General features: G+C 38.0%; 1 protein-coding gene across 2 annotated transcripts in view; it reads right to left on the reverse strand.

The window, feature by feature from the left end:
- Nucleotides 1-22,401, reverse strand: part of LOC126972188 (uncharacterized) — a 46,870-nt gene that overhangs the window by 21,533 nt on the left and 2,936 nt on the right. Inside the window, exons 1-2 of one of the 2 annotated variants that reach the window (XM_050818817.1) lie at nucleotides 9,635-9,837; nucleotides 1,183-1,616 (exon numbers count right to left, since the gene is read on the reverse strand). The exons of the other annotated variant lie outside the window; for it this stretch is intronic. Of the exons in view, the coding sequence (XP_050674774.1) occupies nucleotides 1,183-1,477 (295 nt within the window). The 5' untranslated portion in view covers nucleotides 1,478-1,616; nucleotides 9,635-9,837. Of the gene's footprint in view, nucleotides 1-1,182; nucleotides 1,617-9,634; nucleotides 9,838-22,401 lie in introns of those variants that run through there. 2 annotated transcript variants of the gene reach the window in all.

Here is a 22,401-nt window from a genome sequence, read left to right on the forward strand (position 1 = left end):
TATTTATACCTGATTGAATTCACCTTTCACCTTCGCACGACACGCCACAAGTTACGATATCATCCTCACCATCTGGATGTGTGGCGGTCCTCCACAGTGCGGTTTTCAAGGAGTATTCTTCCTCGTACTAGGAAGCTGTGGAATGAGCTTTCTTGTGCGGTGTTTCCGGGACGATACGACATGGGTACCTTCAAGAAAAGCGCGTACACCATCCTTAAAGGCCGGCAATGCTCTTGTGATTCCTCTGGTGTTGCAAGAGAGTGTGGGCGGCGGTGATCACTTAACACCAGTTGACCCGTACGCTCGTTTGTCCTCCTATTCCATAAAAAAAAATTGAAATGTAAGACGAGTCACGAAAAGGGCGCCGTAGCCCGTAGCTAGTAAAATTACTAAGCTAATGATACTTAATACCTTATGTCTCACATTGACGAGCCCTATACGCGATGCCGATCACAATTTTGGGATTTACAAGAATTTTGAGCGGCACTGCATTATAATAGGCAAGGCGATATGACCGTTAAGTGAATATCTTGTTCGTCTCCCTATGCCTTCTCAAAAAACAAAGACAGTAATTCCGAAGCTCAGTCGCGGATATACAAAGGTTCTGCCGGAAGTAAATCAACTATGTTATTACTGATTAAACATCTTCTTACACACTTTTATTAGCTTAACGTCCATTTATCTATCTACAAGTGATATCACGTGATTATTTCTGAATTGTTGGTTTTTCCTTAAACCGACATTTCTTCCCATATCAACGTTTTCAAGAAACTATTAACTTTTCCGACCCATAATAGATACAAAAAACAAGCAAACCTAGTTAAGTGTTAGTTGTCATAATAATGCTTAGTTTATTTTTCATTTCAGTTTTATATTTGTATATGCCTACCTATTTAATTTACCTAATATAAGTTGGGCACAAGAAATTTATCAATAACCAATAGTGATCTAATGTATACCCATGAATAGTCATTTAATAATTTTCCATCCATGCGCTTAAAAAATTCATTAATAAACAAATTGAAATTATCATCAACTTAAAGGTATTTGTTTATAAGATTTAAGTGCATAAAACGCACTTCGTTTGTTTATGTATGACTGTGTGTTCTGAAAAAAAAAACGAAATAAATGACGCAGTATCTTCATATGAAGCCACCTTCGAGACAGTTAAAACAAACAAACCTCGATCCATCTCGATACGCAGCGAGACAATCTGGCGCCTCACGTCCACAAACAACCACATGACAGTCGCGGCCGACACGACGCACACACACAGGGACAAAGCCACCGCGATCCTGATGAAGGGCCTGCTCTTCCGCCGACGAGAGCGTCTCCCCCAGGGCTCGCCCTCGTCGCTCGACGCAGACAAAAGCCGGCCTCCCCGCGAGCCAGCTCCCACCAGAGCGTCCAACTCCCTCCGTTTCCTCATCTTCTTCCCAACCCGGAGCGGCACAGTCGCGTGCACTCCGCTCTCCATCTTCAGCGCACTAGCGTTTACACATTCGTCTCAACTTGACACTTGACACTTCGTTTGCAACAACAACACGACCGCTCGAGCCAGCGGCGATTTATAAAATGACAACAAAGTAATTCACTTTCAATGATGCTTAATGTCTCTGTGTATCGGTTTTTATTTATATCCCGCCTGTGCTTCGATATGAGACGCAATTATTTATGAGTCAAAGTAGAGCAAAGATAAAAATCTAAGATAAATTTGAGTTAGTAAGTCTTTTGTGGGGGTTTGGGGGGCTTTTACAACAAGATCCCAGAAAATGTTCAAAACAAAAGTATTACGTTATTCAAAAGAATTGTTAAAAAACGTTTGTTGAATGACTTTCTTAATGATACCACAGATTGGGAATGGAGCGACCGCCCTCAGGCTATTAAATAATAAATTTAATTGTACAATATTACTTTGTAACATATTTTTTGATGAAAAAAAACCCCGCTGAGTTTGTTGCGCCCATTCTTCTCAGGCCTGAGGCATTCATTTTGGAATGGTTGGTAGTTTTTTTTTTAACTTTCAATAAGTGATGTCACATCCTACTTTGAATAAAAATATTTGAATTTGAACATCGATACCTGAGTTCCGAAGAGTAACAATTCAGAAAACGGTTCCAAAAGAGAAAAACTCTCGAATTGTTACTGAATGAAGCTTAAATATTCTAGACTTTTGAAGAAATATTGGAAGTAACAAATAAAGTGGATTCACTTATCGACTTGTTTCTCAGTGGTAATGGTGTTACAGAACAACTTCTCATACTTATCTCAACCTTACTGAATTTTAGAATTGTTACACTTTTGAACTGAGGTATCGACATAATTAATAAACTATGTAATGTAAAAGGTTTCACTATTACTTTTAACGTAAAACCTAGGTTATATAGATCGGAATTAGACCTAAATTCATATTTTTAATCATAACAGCTAATAATGAGGCTTTTTTATTGAACAATACAGAGAAAAATCACCTTTATGACCATTTAATTTCTAATTTTGTCATTCGCCATCTGAATCTTATTTGGCGTTGATAGAGATAGCGGAAACAATACATTTATTTTAATGACTTACTCGTGTAAGACATTGACTATTTGACGTTTGAGTGTGTTTGCTGCATCATTTTACATTTTACATATGTATTATATTGTAATTGAAATGATCTGTAAATCTTGATATAAAAGAGTGGCAATGAGTTTCTCGCTACTTCTTCTCATTAGCTCAACCCTTTACGAAGTAGCGGTAGATTCAATAAGAAAAAAAATTTTTTTTTTGACATTCATAAGTGTAATTTTCGTGACCTACTTGAATAAACTGATTTTGATTTGATTTGATTTGAATACTTTATCTATATAATTTAATATTTATACTAAATGTTGAATTGTTAAAAGAAGTTTATGTGGTAAAGGTAACTTATATACCATAAATGACTTTCCTAATGATACCACAGATTCGGAATGGAGAGACTGCCCTCTAGCTATTCAATAGTATTGTGACGAAATTTTATACAAAAAAAAAGAAGCCCGTAGAGTTTCTTGCGCCTGTAATTATCAGGTCTGAAACATAAATTTACGAATAAGTGGTAGTTTTTGACACGCAAAAAGTGACGTTTAAATACTTTCCTAATATGAATAAAATCATTTGAATTTGAACAGGGTGAAATAAGTCAGGACCGTAACAAACCTAATTAGTCTGTATGTTAATAATAAACATATAGACACATAGCGGTGAATCTATTAATGAGTGTAATTTTTTTTAATGTCGAGGTCTACATTAAAAATACTAATGAATTAAGCATTAACTGTGCGTGAATATCTATGTCATTTAATCAGGTTAATTCAGATAATATTATATTATAACAAGTTCAGTATTTAATTTATGTCAATAATTAATTTGTTTATTTTTATCGTCAAAAATAATACTAAAAAAAAAATGACTATTGCTTTAGAGCCGAATATCACGGTGAAAATTAAAGGGACTGTTTGCTTCAATGGAGCTGATAATGTGTTTGGTGCGGAGCCTTTTATTAATTCTGAATCAGGTTCAAGAAGACCTAACGTAGTCGTTTGTAAATCTTAAAATACTATAATATTGACACACTTTTTACACAAATTATCTTGCCCGAAGTTAAGCATATATAGCCTGTGTTATGGGTTACAAGACAATGACATATTTAATACAATATACTTACTTAAACATACATGAATTCATGTAAACATACATAAATACATTTAAACATCCATGATTCGGAAACAAACATGCATATTCATCATATAAATGCTTGCACCTACCCGGATTCGAACCCGGGACCTCTAGCTTAGTAGGTAGGATCACTAACCACTCGGCTATACAGGTCGTCGTCTTAATATAACCATCTTATCGAAAAACTTTGAAAAATATAAAAAAATATTTAACCAAAATCATAGTGTAAGAGGAGTTTAAAAAGGTATTATATACCTACGTATCTACTGAAGATCTACGCATACTATACAAATTGGAATAAATATAAAAACATAGTAATATGGGCAAAAGTGGTACTTACAAATTTCAAATTAGAATGGAAGATTGAATCTTTGTGTGTGCGCGTACGTATATATGAAAGGCGCGTGCGCATCTTCTAATTTCAATTTATATTTTAACAAATGAAATAAATCTTATTTAGAGTATATAGTGCATTTTACTCTGATAGAGTTTTGAGCATAATAATTCGAGAATACGTATTTAATATTGATACAACGAGTACCTTTGTATTATTAATGTGATTGTTTGTATATTTATTACGCAATCACACCAAAACGCCTGAATAGATCACAATGAAATTTTGACACACACATATATAATTGGCTTTACGCACGCGACGTCGGGGTTAGCACTACAGTGTATCAGTATGGAGGTAACAGTAGTCTCACGCTAAGGTAAACATTTAAATAGTTAGTACGTGACTGTTATTTCACTGTCGCACCTTGTGGGCAACAAATAACTTTACAGAGGCCGCCATTGATCGAACTGTCTGATAGCCTTGCTGGAGACCTTGATCTTGGCTTGCGGTGCTGACTTCTTATTACTTATTTTTATTTATTTTTTTATTCAGAAACAAACGGTTCTACAAAACTTTTAACAATTTATACTTAACAATACATATAGTTTCCTTTATTTTTAAACATAATGAACTAGATTTGCGCTACATAGAGGTAATATTAAACAAAATACGATATTTGACATAAAAATGAAATATATTTATATATAAAGAGATAGAGGTTATTATAAAGATACAAATAGATTAAAGCATTAAATTAACAAATCAAGAAAGAGTTAATTTGAAAAAAAATTTAAGGTCGACAATTTATCAAAGAAAATATCATTAAAGAGTTTACAAGCACGCTTAACAAAAGAATTTGCACCATAAAGTGTTCTACTAAGTGGTATGTAAAACAAATTTTTAATACGACTACGACGCTCACGCCCGCGAGGTACTCTAAAATGTATCCGATTTAGTAGTGAGGGGACGTCAATATAGCTATTAACAATTTTGTATAAAAATACAGTCATATAGTATTGAGCTTATTGTACGGAGTAACCAAAAAAAAACTCTTACAATCGTAGGTGTAGATTTTAATTTTGATTTGATTTAATTCTGAATTTCAGTGATTACTCTGAAAGCGACCACGTCTGCGTACCGTAAGTCATCACTGGCAACACACACTGGTTGAAAACCTTTGTCTTCAGACACTGTGGTATTTTGGACGAGAAGATTTCACGGAGCCTCATATAAGTATATACTTGTATTAATATATACTTAGGATATAAATAAACAAATTGATTCAAAGTCAAATAAACTTTATTCAATTAGGCTTAAACTAAGCGCTTTTGAATCGTCACTATTAAATATTTCTTTTAAATTACTAAATCTAAAAAAATATATTTAGATTTTTAGTGAATTTGAAGTACGCTTACAATTTGTTTAAATATGTGTACATATACTAATTTTTTCAATGCAGCAATGAACGTAAGCGCTTTGCAATTTGATTGCAGACAGTTAGAAATTCTGCCACAGATCGCACCCTTACTGTAAGTCGTTTAGGAGTCCCATTGAACAACATTTTCGACTAAGACAATTACTTGACCATAACTATGTTATGGTAGATGACTTAAATATCCTAATAGCATAAAAAAGATTCGACCGAGTATCGTTAATTTGCTCCTAAGAATTCCTAAAGAGTTCCGTTACTTTTTCAGGGATTCCGTAAACAGAACTTAACCAAACTCCCACAAAACTACCTTCGAAGTATTCTAAGAATCATCGAAATCGGTTGGCGCGATATTGAGTTATTCGTAAATTTATCATCCACAGACGAAAATTAAATCTTTTATGGTTTTGGCAAATCTAAGACTTTTATGGTTTTCTCATGGATGCCATTGTCAGATCTGGAACAAATTACGGGACCACACGGGAAGCACCAGCTTTCAAATAAAAAAAGAACCATCAGAATCGGTTCAGCCAGTCGAAAGTTTTGAGGTAACATATTTAAAAGAAAAACATACCGACGAATTGAGAACCTCCTCCTTTTTTGAGAATGACTGTAATATACGAAACAAATCAATTTGTAAAGTGCTGCATCCAATATATAAATATTGTTCAAAGTCAAATGCGTATTAAATATCAAATATTTAATAAATTTGAATAATGAATAATTACTGTATAAATGATATAAATTATCCTATATTGGATGCATCAACCTTTAGAGTTTGAATTCATTGTTTGTGTAAGGAATTAAATCAAATCAAAATTATGGAGTTCATAGAGGTAAGATTTCATTGGTTGCGGACTCACATGTCATTATCGAATAGAATCTACAGGGTGCCCAATTAACAAATACCAAAATAATGTTACTAATTGTCATACTAACGGACAATCAAAAACATGTTCATTGTTATAACAAAAATGTTAAAACATGTGTTGAACACTTGTTTTAAAAAAGTTCTATTACAAATCCGTGTCTTTCTGTTGTTTAGCGTCAATCTTTAGACATCGCGACAAGGAACGAGACGAGCAGGACGTTCAGCTGATGGTAATTGATGCGCCCTGCCAATGCAGTGCCGCTCAGGATTCTTGAGAAACCTCAAATATTCTGAGCGGCACTACAACTGCGCTCGTCACCTTGAGACAAGATGTTACGTCTCATTTGCCCAGTAATTTCACTATATATTTATTTATTCATTTAAGCAAACTTTACAGCATTTCTATTCTACGGATTGATACTATAAACTATATACATCTATTGCCTTTAACAAAGTTTGGCAGATTAAATTATAATGAAATAATAACGCTGGCAAATAAATGGTAATTATATAAAATAAAGAAGAAGAAGTCCTGAATAAAGTGTGCTTGTGATACATGATTATTAAATAGATATGTGTAAAGTGTGTATGAATATGTGAGAGTGTTATGTGTTGTGAGTAGTGTGTAGTGTTCAGTCAAATGGGCATCGTTCTCAGCTAGGCACATGTGCTCGATCACTGAGTTAATAAATTTATTACGGCTGATGACAAAAAAAGTATATGTATATATCTTAATATATATAAATTACGTGACACGTTGTTTGTCCGCTATGGACTCCTAAACTAATGAACTGTTTTTAATGGGGATGACTTCATGGAGTGCAGTTTGGTCCAACTTGAGAGATAGGATAGTTTTTATTTCGATGTGGGACCATAGTTATTTTTATTTTCAACATTTGTTTTGTATGGACATATTTTCTATGACAGAATTTTGTGACGCACGGTTTGACAGTTCCACTGTGAAACAATTTCAACGACAGGGAGCATTTTTTACGAAATTAATCTTGATATTTTTGGCAAATTCCTATAAAACAGTATATTTTTTATCATCTACAGAACAACGTCTGTCGGGTCAGCTAGTATGCATATATATTATGAGACGAACTTTGTTCTGCGTTTGCTGGGCCTTGATGTAGATGCTTTCAAATGTACCACCTACTGTGGCTGCTATTTAAAAGATATAATCCAAATAATTTGTTATTTTTTGAAGTGATGATGTTAATAATTTAATATACAAGAATTGCTCGGTTAAAGATATAAGATATATTTATATTATTAAATACTTAGAAATTACACCCTGTATAATATCTGTTGATAATATCCATGATGCTAGCAAGCAACGATGAATACTTAAACACATCGAACATCCATATATCAGTAAAAGTGCATACACATAAGGTCATACTAAACGTGAATGGAATTGAACCTACTTTATACATTACTAGCTGACCCGGCAAACGTTGTTTTGCCATTTAAATTATTTTTAGAGTTAGACCGTTTCTTGGATTAAAATAATCGTAGCCTAAGTTACTCCTTATTACATCAGCTACCTGCCAATAAAAGTCGCCGGATTAGACGGAACAAACAGACAGACATACAGGCAGACAGACAAAAATCTTAAAAAATGTTATTTTAGTGCATATACGGTACGTATATTCATAATATACATTTAGTAAAAAACGGTTATTTCAATATTACAAACAGACACTCCAATTTTATTTCAATGCATAAATAATTCACACAATATTTTTATAAATTATAGCCTATATGTTATTCTCGTGTGTAAGCTATATTATTGCAGTTTCATCAAAATGCATTCGCAAGTAGTGTTTGCGTTAAAGAAGTTCAAACATACATGCAGACATACAAACTTTCACATTTATAATATTAATAGGATGTTGTATACTAGAGGCAATTTAAATACGGAACAACGTCTTTGTATAGGAAATGACATTAAACATGCAATATTTCCCGGCTCTTTCTTTGCGTTTCCTGACAGTTTTCTTGCTTATATAGTGTCGCATGGGTCAAGGTGTTTTAATATCATTGACCAGTGGGAGGGTTATGGGTACCACAACGGCGCCTATTTCTACTGTGAAGCAGTAATGTGTAAGCATTATTGTGGTTAGGTGTGAAGGGCGCCGTAGCTGGTGAAATTACTGGGCAAATGAGACATAACATCTTACGTCTCAAGGTGACGAGCGTTGTAGTGCGGCTCAGAATTTTTGTTTTTTTCAAGAATCCTGAGCGGCACTGCATTGTAATGGACAGGGCGTATCAATTACCATCAGCTGAACGTCCTGCTCGTCTCGTCCCTTATTTTCATAAAAGATCATACGTCGCGCTTTGGGAGGGATAGTCCCGCTTTCTAGCAATCTGTCCCGGTGTCCCCAGCAAGGCCGACATAGTCCCGTTTTTACAAACATACTAAAACTATAATTCAAAATGTATTTTTCCCGGTCGAAATGCGTGGAACGGCGCGGGTGCCCCTCACGGTCAGCTCGATTCGCACGGCGCGAAGACTCAATATTTTGAAACAAATTTATTCAGCCGAAAAATACAAAAATACGACTTAGAAGTCAAGGCGCTACTGGGTTTACAGACAGATTGCCGACTTAAAACCTATCAATAGGTAGCACATACAAATAATAGTATTTTATTAATATTAAAGGTGTATTAAATTAAATATTTACTTATTTGATACTTTTCAGTTATTGAATTCGGTTTTTTTTTTATTATGCGTCTAGATAGACTATGACCGCTGTGAAAACTTCGAAAAAAATTGAGTTTAGAACAACAAAGTGTCATACAAATCGCGAGTGTAAGACGTAGCTCGTGACGCATACTAAACTAATATTTCTTGCCTGTTTTATCGGTTGTCTAACAGCAAGAGACTCTATCTAGACGTATAAACTATCTAAGTTTGGTTCATATATTTGCTATGTCTCGGAAAACGACGAGATTCGAATTTCGAACCAGCCGCTGCAACATAGTAACTCCGTTAGCCCTATAACTATAGCATCGACTCTACACTCACATATAATTCGCAGTGAATGAAACACGCACATGCGCAAACCGTCATACGACACAACGTTGCTCAACTTGACAAATAAACACACAAATCAATAAAATACCACACCAAACGTATTTATACGTGATACCAAAAACTTTTCATTTTCAAATTCAAATACTTTCATTCAAAATCACTTATAGAGTTTACTTTGTCTCAAACAACCTATTCTGAAAGTAAGCCACGTAGAAGTTACTAGATATTTATAATACACAAAATATAACTCACGATCGCCTAAATTTTAATTGAAATCACACCTATCGAAGCACAGACGACAAGAAAAGAGAAATTATTTAAAAGTTCGCGTGAATCACAACAAAATCACACACACAGCAAACAACACAAGTTGCGTAATATTCACAGAACGGAAATAGTGGGTTCAGAAAGAAAGTGGTGGTGTTATTATGAACCCTAGCGAACCACAGGCAAGTAGAGTGAGAACTGACGTCACTGGGGGAGTTATGACGCATGCGCAGATCGTTTACCAAGTAGATGTACACATTTGATAAGGGACAAACACAGAAAGCATTAGCAAAGTTTGTCACAAACCTCTAGAGAATATAGGAAAATTACTTCAGACTTTACTTTAAGACTATTTAGGGTTCCGTAGCCAAATGGCAAATAACGGAGCCTTATGGATTCGTCATGTCCGTCTGTCTGGCCGTCCGTATATCACAGCCACTTTTTTCCGAAACTATAAGAACTATACTGTTGAAATTTGGTATGTAGATGTATTCTGTGAACTGCATTAAGATTTTCAGGCAAAAATAGAAAAAAAAATGGAGCTCATAGTTAGAACTGAAACTCAAAATTTATTGTCTTCAAAAATGATATTGCAGTTTCTAATAGTGAAATATTTGTATACTAACATAGTTTCTAAGAAATACTAACACTTATGGGCCAACATTCAGAAATAAACAGGTTTTACTTTATTTTATGTATTTTTAATATCATTTCTTTCTAAACTGATTAGTTTGCGCGAGAGACACTTCCAAAGTGGTAATATGTCGCCCCCCCCCCCTGGTAACTTCTAAAATAAGATAATGATAAAACTAAAAAAATATATAATGTACATTACCGTGCAAACTTCCACCGAAAATTGGTTTGAACGTGATCTAGTAAGTAGTTTTTTTAATACGTCATAAATCGTGTTTTCTTAAATTAACGCGAGTGTTACACATTTAAATACAACACTTTTAAAGGATTAAATTATTAATGTAAAACCGTTACAATTACACGCGTATTTACATCCATCCATCCATCCTTTAAAAGTGTTTTATTTAAACGTCATAAATCGTAAACCGCAATTATCCTTTCATTCCATCAACTCAAATACAAAAAATATACTATTATTAAAACATCGATCCAAGTTACAACGAACTACAAGAAATTTTATATTATGTTACTTGCTGCTACGGAACCCTTCATGGGCGACTCCGACTCGCTGCTTTGTTTAGTATTGTTAACATTAAGGGAATATAAATTAACACCCATTATAAGGCCGGCCACGCATCTTCACCTCTGGTGTTGTCTTTTCAAGGGTTAATGAAATTTAACATCTAATGTATAAAAAAAATTATTGAAGTAGGCGTTACTTTGCGGAAATCCATAATTATATAAATGATTTGAGTTTTCTTTAGTGTTAATTCCGCCTGGAGACGCCTCCTAAAGATCCCGTGGACGGCATTTCGCACCAATGTATCCATCCTCAAAGAGCTTCGTATTAAAGACAAACTATCGTCAATTGTGCAACTAAGAATACTGAAGTTCTTTGGTCACGTCTCTAGAAATGAGAACTCGATGGAGAGACTGGTAGTTCAGGGCCAGGTGGAAGGCAAGAGAGCACGCGGTCGATCGCCAACCCGCTGGATAGAAGCCATCACAAAGGCTACTGAGTCCACCATAGTCCAGTGTACTCGCAACGCCTCTAACCGTCAGAAATGGAAGCACATCGCCAGGAGATCTACCCTCAGAAAGGATGTTGACCCACCGAACACTCCACCATGTACCTCGTCAGCGCAACCACGACCACTCTGACAAGAGTGTCCGACTAAGAAGAATTCCGCCAATTTGTCTTTAAACAATTCGACATGCGTTTCGCCTCTACTCGTGATGTCTCGCCAAACGTGGGGTCTTGTGCCAGATTTTGGCATTAACACTAAAGAAAACTCAAATCATTTATATCTAATGTATCAAAATGAATAAAATTTTGTGTTCAACCAAGAATTCTGAACAGTACCACATTATACATTTAGGGTTCCGGGACACCACGGTGTCGCCACCAGTCGCGCCAAAGTGGTGTCTGTAAGCTACCAAACTAGACACCATACAGAGTCATGACGCGTCCGAGCTGATCGCACCGACAAATTGGTTGCGCAACCAAACGGACACCAGGTGAGTAACTCTATATAGAACTGTATACATTTTGTTGGTAACGGCGACTGGTGGCGCCACCGTGGTGTCCCGATGAATTATAACCCTTACCGTCAGGTAAACATCTTGCGCGATTCGTCACAATTTCAATAAATTGTTATAAAATAAATAAAGATAAAATATAAAACAAAAAGGAAATACCAAATTACATGAAAAAAAAATCTAAAAATATTAATTCAGAATTTTAATTCTGAGAGTCTTCAGCTAATTTTATCTCTTAATACATGCATACGGCCTTGATGCAATTTATATAATAATGTAATTTATAAATAATTTATTTGAGTTTTTGTCTCTTTTATTATGTTAAATAAATGAATATTATACGCATTTATTATAATAAGTACCTCGACGACCGAGCCATGCTCGGATTTTTAAAAACAAAACTAATAGGACATCTGGATTCGAACCGGGGTCTTCTGCTTTCCGGATCACCCAATGTCCCATCTGAGCTATTATAGTCTTGTATATAGTGGCGAAATTAACCTTTGTATTCTAATGTTATTGTAGCAGTTTCTCATTAAAACACGGATAAAACTACATTAATTTTTAAATTGAAACCTAGATCGATTTCTCGCCCGAAACTACTAAATTTCATTAAAATCGTTAGAGCCGTTTCCGAGATTCAGATTATATATATACTAGCCATTCCCGCACGCTTCGCTGGAAGAATTGTAATAGGAAATAAATTAATGAAGAAACGATGGAATTCAAAAAATAAGTAGGCATAAACCATATAGGATAAATTTAGCACCGAATTAGAAATAGGTTTTATTTATATACAAGAATTTCTCGTTTAAAGATATAAGATTTACTTCGTTCATTGCATCATTCATTATGTACTTCGTTTTCTTAGCTGAGTCGGAAATGTAGAGATTAAGGAGAAAGAGAAAGAGAGAACAGTAATATATACACATATACATATTACATTTGTGAACGGTGTCGGTGTGTACATGGCTTTATATGACCTAAATAAATAGTCCCGGCTATGAATATTGTACTCTCCTTGAGTTACCTCACTTCCTACTGAATAATTAATTATCTCTATGGTTGAAAGCCTTGAACGATGAAACACACTCAACTTGTCTTATGACTGACTTACTGTAAACAAAAAACATAAACTTATATTTTTTGTTTAATTGACTTCACTTGTTAGGTCGAATATGATAATTATCAATCTAATATATAAAATTTTCGTGTCGCGGTATTTGTTACCAAACTTCTTCGAACGGCTGAAGCGATTTGTATGAAATTTTGTGTGCACATCGGGTAGGTCTGAGAATCGGCCAACATCTATTTTTCTTACCACTAAATGATAAGGCTAGATTATGGGTAACACAACGGCGCCTATTTCTGCCGTGAAACAGTAATGTGTAAGCAGTACTGTGTTTCGGTCTGAAGGGCACCGTAGCTTGTGAAATTACTGTGCAAAGACTTAGCCACCCTTAAATATTTTTATTTTATTTTAATATGCATTAAAATAAACATACAACTTCAAATTTTCACCCGTCTACAATCAACACCCATTTTGTATTGCGATTTTAATATTATTTTATTGCATCCACTGATACGCAATAGAGTTGCAAGATGGCAATCGAATACAATGATTATTGTAGTACGATAAATTTTATGTACTACATATTTGGTAGGTCTGAGAATCAGTCGTCATCTATTTTTTATACCCCAAAAATTTAATTATTGATTTTTTTTACTTGCACACCAACTCAATCGAACGACTCAATTTGAGTTGAATTTAATTATTTCGTGATTTCTTTATTATTGTTTGTTTTATTGTAATGTGGTTACATTACAATAAAACTTCAAAAACAAAAGTAAAACAAATCGGTAACATAATAGCCAAGGACAGGCTTATCATTCTTCTTGATAAAAAATAATGACAAGCATACCTATTGGGTCTATTCATATTGGGCGATAACGGTAACTAAACGATAGCACATGAGGTAATAAAACAGGCACAGAGAGAAAGCTTCATACAACCACGCGAAATGGTTGCACTACTACAATGATCCGGGGCATCAGTGTCCACTAGCCGCTTGTTGCGTACGCAGCGAAACTGGTTATAACCGGTTATTGTCAACCGGACCGCAGCACAGCAGTAGTATCAGAATGTGCTGATAGATAATACATTTAGTTACGAACGATTTCACACTGCCTCGACGTCGCCACAATCACAAATATCGTCACAGACAGCGAGGTGCCTATCTCAGTGGACGACACAATGCATGGTTCGTTCTGTTACGTTGCGAATGCCGTGTGTTTAAAAAAAACTCAACTTCAACGCGGTCGAATAGGTAAAACACTTGGCACTCAGATCTGACCCTTCGGTAGCTAAGGTGGTATGGCGACCATTAAGAGAGAAACTTCATACTAAAGGAAAACAAGCCATCATAGTGCTTACTCCGAAATATGAATCGGAGGGGTTTATTACCCAAATCAGCAATATTGGAGAGTGCAACAGTTAGCACAGTTACATTACAGACAGAAGAAGAATCTCTCTAATAAGCAAATGCAACTTAATGCCACCTCGTAATCGCGCGGCAACGTAGCTAACAATGGGCGTAAATAATACCTACCAATAATAATAATAATACTTTATTTCATTTTCTTTTACACTCACTGCAATAACTTAAATTACTAATTGTAACAATACATTGAACATTGAAAAACGGTTTTGCAGTGATATTAAAAGACCTCTGACCCCGAATGTATGTGTGTGTGTGTGTGTGTGTAATTCTTAGTGAGTAGGTTACAGTAGACTTTCCGTTTCTAAATATGATAATTGTTTAAGATAGGTGGTGATTTTCTTTTTTACCTCAAAATTGCTTAGTGTGTAGATAAAAGTCTTCTCATGAAAGATTCATTGTAAAGCTTAGAGGAGAGAGCATCATATTGACGTTTTGCGAAGGCCGTTTTACATTTTATTATGGGACATATTTGGGTGCGGCGTCGTTCAAGAACAGTCACCAATATAGACCGAAACGACGATTGTATGTATTAAATTGCATAAAGACATAAAATTTGCTAAGAAAATTAAAATATTTAATTCACACAAGACATTATTTCCGTAAGCAGTAGTAATTATTCACACATAATATTTTATGAAGCCTTGATTTAACCTTCAAGGGAACTCATTCACCGTTAACAGACAATTACTAACTTCACCTTTTTGATATTTTCTTACATACTTTGTAATGAATAATTATTTTTATGTAAGATAGGGCAGACATTACCTGATGTGAAAGTGGTGAAGCTACATCACCGCTCTTCGACAACACTTCCCTAAAAGCCTCGCCTAGTATCGGAATACTGGGTCTCGAAATCTCGAGCGATTGCCAATTCCGTGGCCATCTGGAGGGCAAAGCCAAATTGGCTTCAAAGAAACTGGGCGTCATTAATAGAGCACGGCAATACTTCAAGCCGGCCCACATTCTAGCGCTGTACAAAGCGCAGGTCCGGCCACACATGGAGTATTGCTGTCATCTCTGGTCTGGCGCACCCCAGTATCAGCTCGATCCATTTGACCGCGTGCAACGCAGAGCAGCGCGAATTGTCGGGGATCCAGTACTCTGTGAACGGCTGGATCACTTGGCGTTGCGTAGAGACGTCGCTTCATTGTGTGTCTTCTACCGCATTTATCACGGGGAGTGTTCCGAAGAGCTGTTTTACCTAATTCCTGCCGCCGAATTCCACCTTCGCACGACACGCCACAAGTTAGGATATCATCCTCACCATCTGGATGTGTGGCGGTCCTCCACAGTGCGGTTTACAAGGAGCTTTCTTCCACGTACTACAAAGCTGTGGAACGAACTTCCTTGTGCGGTGTTTCCGGGACGATACGACATGGGTACCTTCAAAAAAAGCGCGTACACCTTCCTTAAAGGCCGGCAACGCTCCTGTGATTCCTCTGGTGTTGCAAGAGAGTATGGGCGGCGGTGATCACTTAACAACAGGTGACCCGTACGCTCGTTTGTCCTCCTATTCCATAAAAAAAAAAAAAAGCTACCCAGGAACATCTGCAACACCAGGGGCTCAAGAGATGCGTTGCCGGCCTGTAAGGTGGGAGAGTACGCTCTATTCTTGATGATCCCTAAGTCGTATCGGTTTGGGAAAACAGCAGCCGGTATTCGATTCTACGAAGGGGATGTGCGAGGCAAGAATTTATTTGCATGCAATAAAGGCATAAAGGCATTTATTCTCGCAACATTGATTCCTTTAGAATTCTTTTTGATGTAATTTCTAATAACTACTAGATACAACCACCGCTTCGGAAACAAATGGCGCTCTGAGAGAGAAGAAGTAGCGCAAGAAACTCTCCCAGCATTCTTTTTTTGCGCTCTTTTCAATCAAAATATACAATATTTTACAGTCATTTCTATCGCTATAAATTAATCACAATCTAGTCCCAGGCTGTCCGATCATTTAGATATTCAGCAGTGGATTAATAGGATTTACGACAGAGCCATTTTTTTATAAAACATTTAAATTTATTTATAGATAATGCCTGAAAAGTGGCTGGGACTTTATTATAGAAGTGTATACATTTACCCTTAAAGCTATTATGTATCTTATGAAGCCTACTAGAATTAGTTGCAAGCAATCCCTTATTTCTAGTGTTATAATAATGAAAATCACTATTAAGAGCAAAAAGTAACTATCAAGAGCACTATTACTGGCGGTTGTAGAATGCTAACAACATGATGCAAAATTCCAGCATTTTGACGTGATGACCGATGGTGGAATTCAGTTGCTGGTATCAACCCAAACAACTGAGCACTCCTGTAGATGTAGATGACGCAAAGAGAACGCATCTATCAATCGGAGACCACCTGATCATCGAATATTTGAATCATTGTAAGTGGTCTAATGGAAGAAGCTGGTTCTGGGAAGTAGCCATCCAGACGTGAGAACAAAAGGTACGGTACAGTACAGTGAGGCCGAATTTCTCCTCACTATAATGTATAATATGTCTCCACTACAAAATCCATCTTCAAATCACAGAATTAAAGTACCAAATGTGTATAGGTTTTATACGTTATTTTATAAAATACGCAAACAGTATTAATGAACGAAAGGTCGAACATGACTATCAAGAAGTTTTAGGTTGCATATGTCCATTAATTTTTTCTGTGGCCTTCAACCGCTTTTTGTTGCTGATCCTAAGCTGGTGGTTATAAGCGTGGAAATTTATTATAATATATACTAAACGATGTTTGCTTAGTATATAATTCCACCTATGTACTCATCACGCAGGGGCATGCATTGGTTTTCAAGCACTGTAGATCTAACTAGTCATTGGTAGTTACGGTTTAGTCTGACAGTAATAGGTTTTGAGATCTACATACTGAAGTTGTTTGCGTTTCGCATACAGTTTCCGTTCAATATTTATTTATTTATTTATTAGAAAAGGCTTACCAACTAGACATACAATTAATATTATGACTACTTATAATGTAACATTTCTTATATTTAATATTTGTATATCTAACTTATAGGTATGCACAGCGTTGCCTTCATTTATTATTGAAAGTTAAGTAATACTACCACAATATGTATGTTTACTATTACTAAAAACTATAATTCTATACATCCAAATTATAAGGGTTCAAAAGCGTATTTTTTTAAATTGCCAAATGTATTAAAATTTATATCTATACTACTTTTACTATGAAATTTACTGTTATATAATTTTGAGATAAGTTGGATAGGTGAATTTGAGCCATAATTGTTTCTGAAGAATCGTATATGTACTGGCAGATATGTACTAATACGACAAGGATAAGGTAAGGTACACATAATCCAATCTTAGATAGAAGTAATGGACAGCCTAATTGATTATTTAATTCTAAGGTTTTCATATTGAGTAATTTTAATTTGTCTTTATAACTTATAATAGTGTAATTATTAGTGACATAACTCAATTTGGATATAAATTTTTTTTGAACTGACTCAATCCTAGTGATGTACTTTTTGTAATAGGGTCACCAAACTACCGAATTGTATTCAACCTGAGATCTTACAAGGGAATAGTATAGTATTTTAAGCGTAGGAATTGATTTTTTTTTTTTTTTTTTATGGAATAGGAGGACAAACGAGCGTACGGGTCACCTGGTGTTAAGTGATCACCGCCGCCCACACTCTCCTGCAACACCAGAGGAATCACAAGAGCGTTGCCGGCCTTTAAGGAAGGTGTACGCGCTTTTCTTGAAGGTACCCATGTCGTATCGTCCCGGAAACACCGCACAAGGAAGCTCATTCCACAGCTTCGTGGTACGAGGAAGAAAGCTCCTTGAAAACCGCACTGTGGAGGACCGCCACACATCCAGATGGTGGGGATGATATCGTAACTTGTGGTGTGTCGTGCGAAGGTGAAATTCGGCGGCAGGAATCAGGTTGTTACAGCTCTTCGGAACACTCCCCGTGATAAATGCGGTAGAAGACACACAATGAAGCGACGTCTCTACGCAACGCCAAGTGATCCAGCCGTTCACAGAGTACTGGGTCCCCGACAATTCGAGCTGCTCTGCGTTGCACGCGGTCAAATGGATCGAGCTGATACTGGGGTGCGCCAGACCAGAGATGACAGCAATACTCCATGTGAGGCCGGACCTGCGCTTTGTAGAGCGCTAGAATGTGGGCCGGCTTGAAGTATTGCCGTGCTCTATTTATGACGCCCAGTTTCTTTGAAGCCAGTTTGGTTTTGCCCTCCAGATGGCCACGGAATTGGCAATTGCTCGAGATTTCGAGACCCAGTATTCCGATACTAGGCGAGGCTTTAAGGGAAGTGTTCTCGAAGAGCGGTGATACGGCAAATGGGGTTTTTTTAGTGGTAAACGCGCAAACTTGAGTCTTCTGGGGGTTAAATTGGACAAGGTTCAACTTACCCCATTCCGCGACCTTCTCGAGAGAGGACTCGATAGAAGACACAAGTTTCACCAGGCACTGGTCGACGTTTTCCCGAGAGAGACCTGCATGGCCCGTGTATACGGCATCACCAGTGCTGTCGTCTGCATAGCAATGCATGTTGGCGGTGTCCAACATATCATTGATATGCAGAAGAAACAGCGTGGGAGATAGCACACAGCCTTGGGGCACTCCAGCATTCACGGGCTTGGGATTCCAGCAATAACCGTCGATAACGACCTGTATGCTGCGCCCAGTGAGGAAGCTGGAGGTCCACTTGCATAAGCTCTCGGGAAGCCCAAATGATGGAAGTTTTGCGAGGAGCGCCTTGTGCCATACACGATCAAAGGCCTTCGCTATATCCAGACCAACTGCCAGGCCTTCCCCCTTGCTTTCAATAGCCGCCGCCCATCTGTGTGTTAGGTATACCAGAAGATAGCCAGTCGACCGACCATGGCGAAAGCCGTACTGCCGGTCGTTGATCAACTGGTGACCCTCAAGGTATACCAAGAGCTGGCGGTTAATTATGCTCTCCATAATTTTGGAGATTAGGGAGGTAATAGCAATAGGCCTGTAGTTTGCCGGATCCGAACTGTCTCCTTTTTTTGGGATCGGATGGACAAGGGCTGACTTCCATGAATCAGGGACTACGCCTTTTGAATAAGAGTGCCGGAATAAACGCGTTAGCACCGGCGTCAACTCAGGGGCACACGTTCTAAGCACGATTGGATGCCATCCGGCCCGCTCGACTTGCTGACGTCCAACGAAAACAGAGCTCGCCTAATAGTTTTCTGTCGGAACTGTACTTCAGGCATGGAGCTCTGACACCGCGGGATGGTCGGCGGTGTTTTTCCGTTGTCGTCAAGAGTCGAGTTGGAGGAAAAAAGGGTGCACAGGAGATCGGCTTTCTCTTTTGCCGTTTGGGCCAGGGTGTCATTCCTCATGTGCAACGGCGGCATGGACGGCTGGTTGAAGTTACCAAGAGCAGCTTTCGACAACGACCAGAACTTGCGTGTTCCGGTCGGGTAACTGGAAAGCTGCTCGCCAATTTTGACGACGTGCTTCGATTTCGCACGGGCGATTTGCCGCTTAAAAAATCTGGAGGCACGGTTATATTTCCTCTTCAGAACTTTGCAGTTCGGATCCTTTGAGCCCAGCGCCGCAACCCAAGTACGATACGCCTGTTTTTTGCAGTCAGATGCTGCTTTAACTGACGCATCGAACCAGGGCTGTGATCTGCCACCGATCGGTACTACAGAGCTTGGTATAAAAATATCCATGCCCTGCAATATCACATCGGCTACTGCAACGGCGCAGGCACTAGGATCATCTGAAAGGAAACAAACCCTGCCCCAAGGGTAGGATGCAAAAAAGGAACGCATCCTATCCCAATCTGCTGACTTGTAGTGCCAAACGCGGCGGGTCGCTGGTGGTCTGCGACGTTGGCGTCGGATAGGCACTACACTCCTGACCAGGCAATGGTCGGACGTTCCGAGAGGGGCGTCGACAGAGACCTGGTAACCATCGGGATGTGTAGTCAGCAGAAGATCTAATAAGGACGGCATGTGGCTATCCACATCCGGGAGCCGCGTCGGCGACTCAACCAATTGGGACAGACCATACGCCAATGCAAAATTATGCACAGATCGCCCTGCGTAGTCTGTGGTACGTGATCCAAGCCATTCGGCATTGTGCCCGTTGAAATCACCCAAGACTACGATTTCAGCGGAGGGGATCTGAGCAAGCACGTCATCAAATGCCGCTTGAACGCAGCCCATGAGGTGATCCGTTTCTGCGTTACCACTATGGGACCTGTAGACACACGCATAGATGCGGACGCGGTCCTCTAAATCTACGCGGAGCCAGAGAGTAGACAGGCCCCTACCCTCAAAATTGCCGAGACGGCGACAGCAGATATCCTCCCTAACGTACACACATACCCCGGCATGAGGCATGAAATTATGCTCAATTTTGTACCCGGGGTACGTTAAATATGACGTATCGCTAGGTCAAGATATCTGCGTCTCCGTAAGGAAACACAAGGCCGGCTGCGCCGTCTCAAGGTGGTGGTGGACGGCGTTTAAGTTGGAGTGAATTCCCCGGATGTTACAAAAGTCCACATTAAGCGTGGAGCGGGGTGCCGTGGTGTTGCTGCCCTGTTTGTCCTGTGACATACGCGGTACTGTGCCCTCCCCAGAATACGAGGGGCAGCCCGAGCGCGAATGCTCGGGGAGGGATTCTCCGGCTCTACAAGAGCCGGTCCCCTCCTGGGGTAATTTATTTTTTAGGACCGTTCTCATATTTTGTTGGGGGGGGGGGGGAAAGGACGGGGGGGAATGGCCTCCGGTCCTCGACACTAACCTATGCGAAACATAGCGGCACTAGGCCGCTACTTCACGCCGGTATTCTGTGCGAGTGTGGTAAGTAACCCGGACGAGTCTGGCCCGATTGTGCTGACGTCATAAGACAGCAGCGTGACTCTCCCACTTTCAAAAAGCCCGTAGTCGCCTCTTACGACACCCTTGGACCTGGGACTACCCTATTCTTTTTACGCCCCGAGGCAGCACAGGGCAACTTTGCAACAACAACAAGCAAAATTGATGTAAAAGCCTTGGTGTTACGTAAGAAAAACCCAAGCATTTTAAAACTTTTGTGAGCTATTTTGTCAATATGTTTATCAAATCTCAACTCCTCGTCTAAAATGACACCTAAACCATTGATATAGTTTATTTGATTTATTTGTATGCCATCAATATGATATTTACCCTCCAATTTCTTTCGTTTCCTAGAAAATTTTATAAAATGACATTTTCACGCATTGAGTTCCATCAAATTATTTTTACACCATAACATTACACGATGGATATCATTCTGTAGTTTCGTTTGATCCTCTGAACAAGTAACTGTACGATATATTTTTAAGTCAACTGCATATAACTCGTAATTTGATTCTTGAATACTTTTGGAAATATCGTTTATAAACAGTGTAAACAATAATGGTCCCAAATTAGTGCCTTGAGGAACGCCAGATGTTTGTTGAAATTCTCTAGATTGGTACCCACTTATTTTAACTACTTGTGGTCGATGAGTTAAATATGATTCTAACCATACTAATACACTTTCTGAGAAGCAGTATGCATCTCTTAACTTTTTTATTAGCAGGGTGTGGTCGACTTTGACAAACGCCTTACCAAAATCTGTATACACAGCGTCAACCTCCTTATCATTCAGTTATAACAGAATCAGTAAAACACAACAAATTTGTAAGGGTTGATCGTTTTTTAACGAAACCATGTTGTTTTTCACTTATTAAATGTTTAGTTTCCCAAGAGATTTGGAAACAGACAAAAGATTCAAATATTTTGGCAGGAGTACTTAGTACAGTAATAGGTCTATAATTTTTAATATCCGATTTATTACCCTTCTTGAATATAGGTACCACCTTCCCTTTTTTCCATTCACTTGGAAATATACCATCCATTAGAGATTTATTATATATTATTATTAAAGGTATCGATAATTCCGCAGCACAATTTTTATAGAATATGGGAGGTATACCATCAGTTCCCAAGTTCCAATATGAGAGGTATGCAATTCCTAAAGGCATACATGATATTCACGTCCCTGTCATCACGAGTTCTCCA

The sequence above is a fragment of the Leptidea sinapis genome, chromosome 25, assembly GCF_905404315.1.
Source record: "Leptidea sinapis chromosome 25, ilLepSina1.1, whole genome shotgun sequence".
Lineage (NCBI taxonomy): Eukaryota > Metazoa > Arthropoda > Insecta > Lepidoptera > Pieridae > Leptidea > Leptidea sinapis.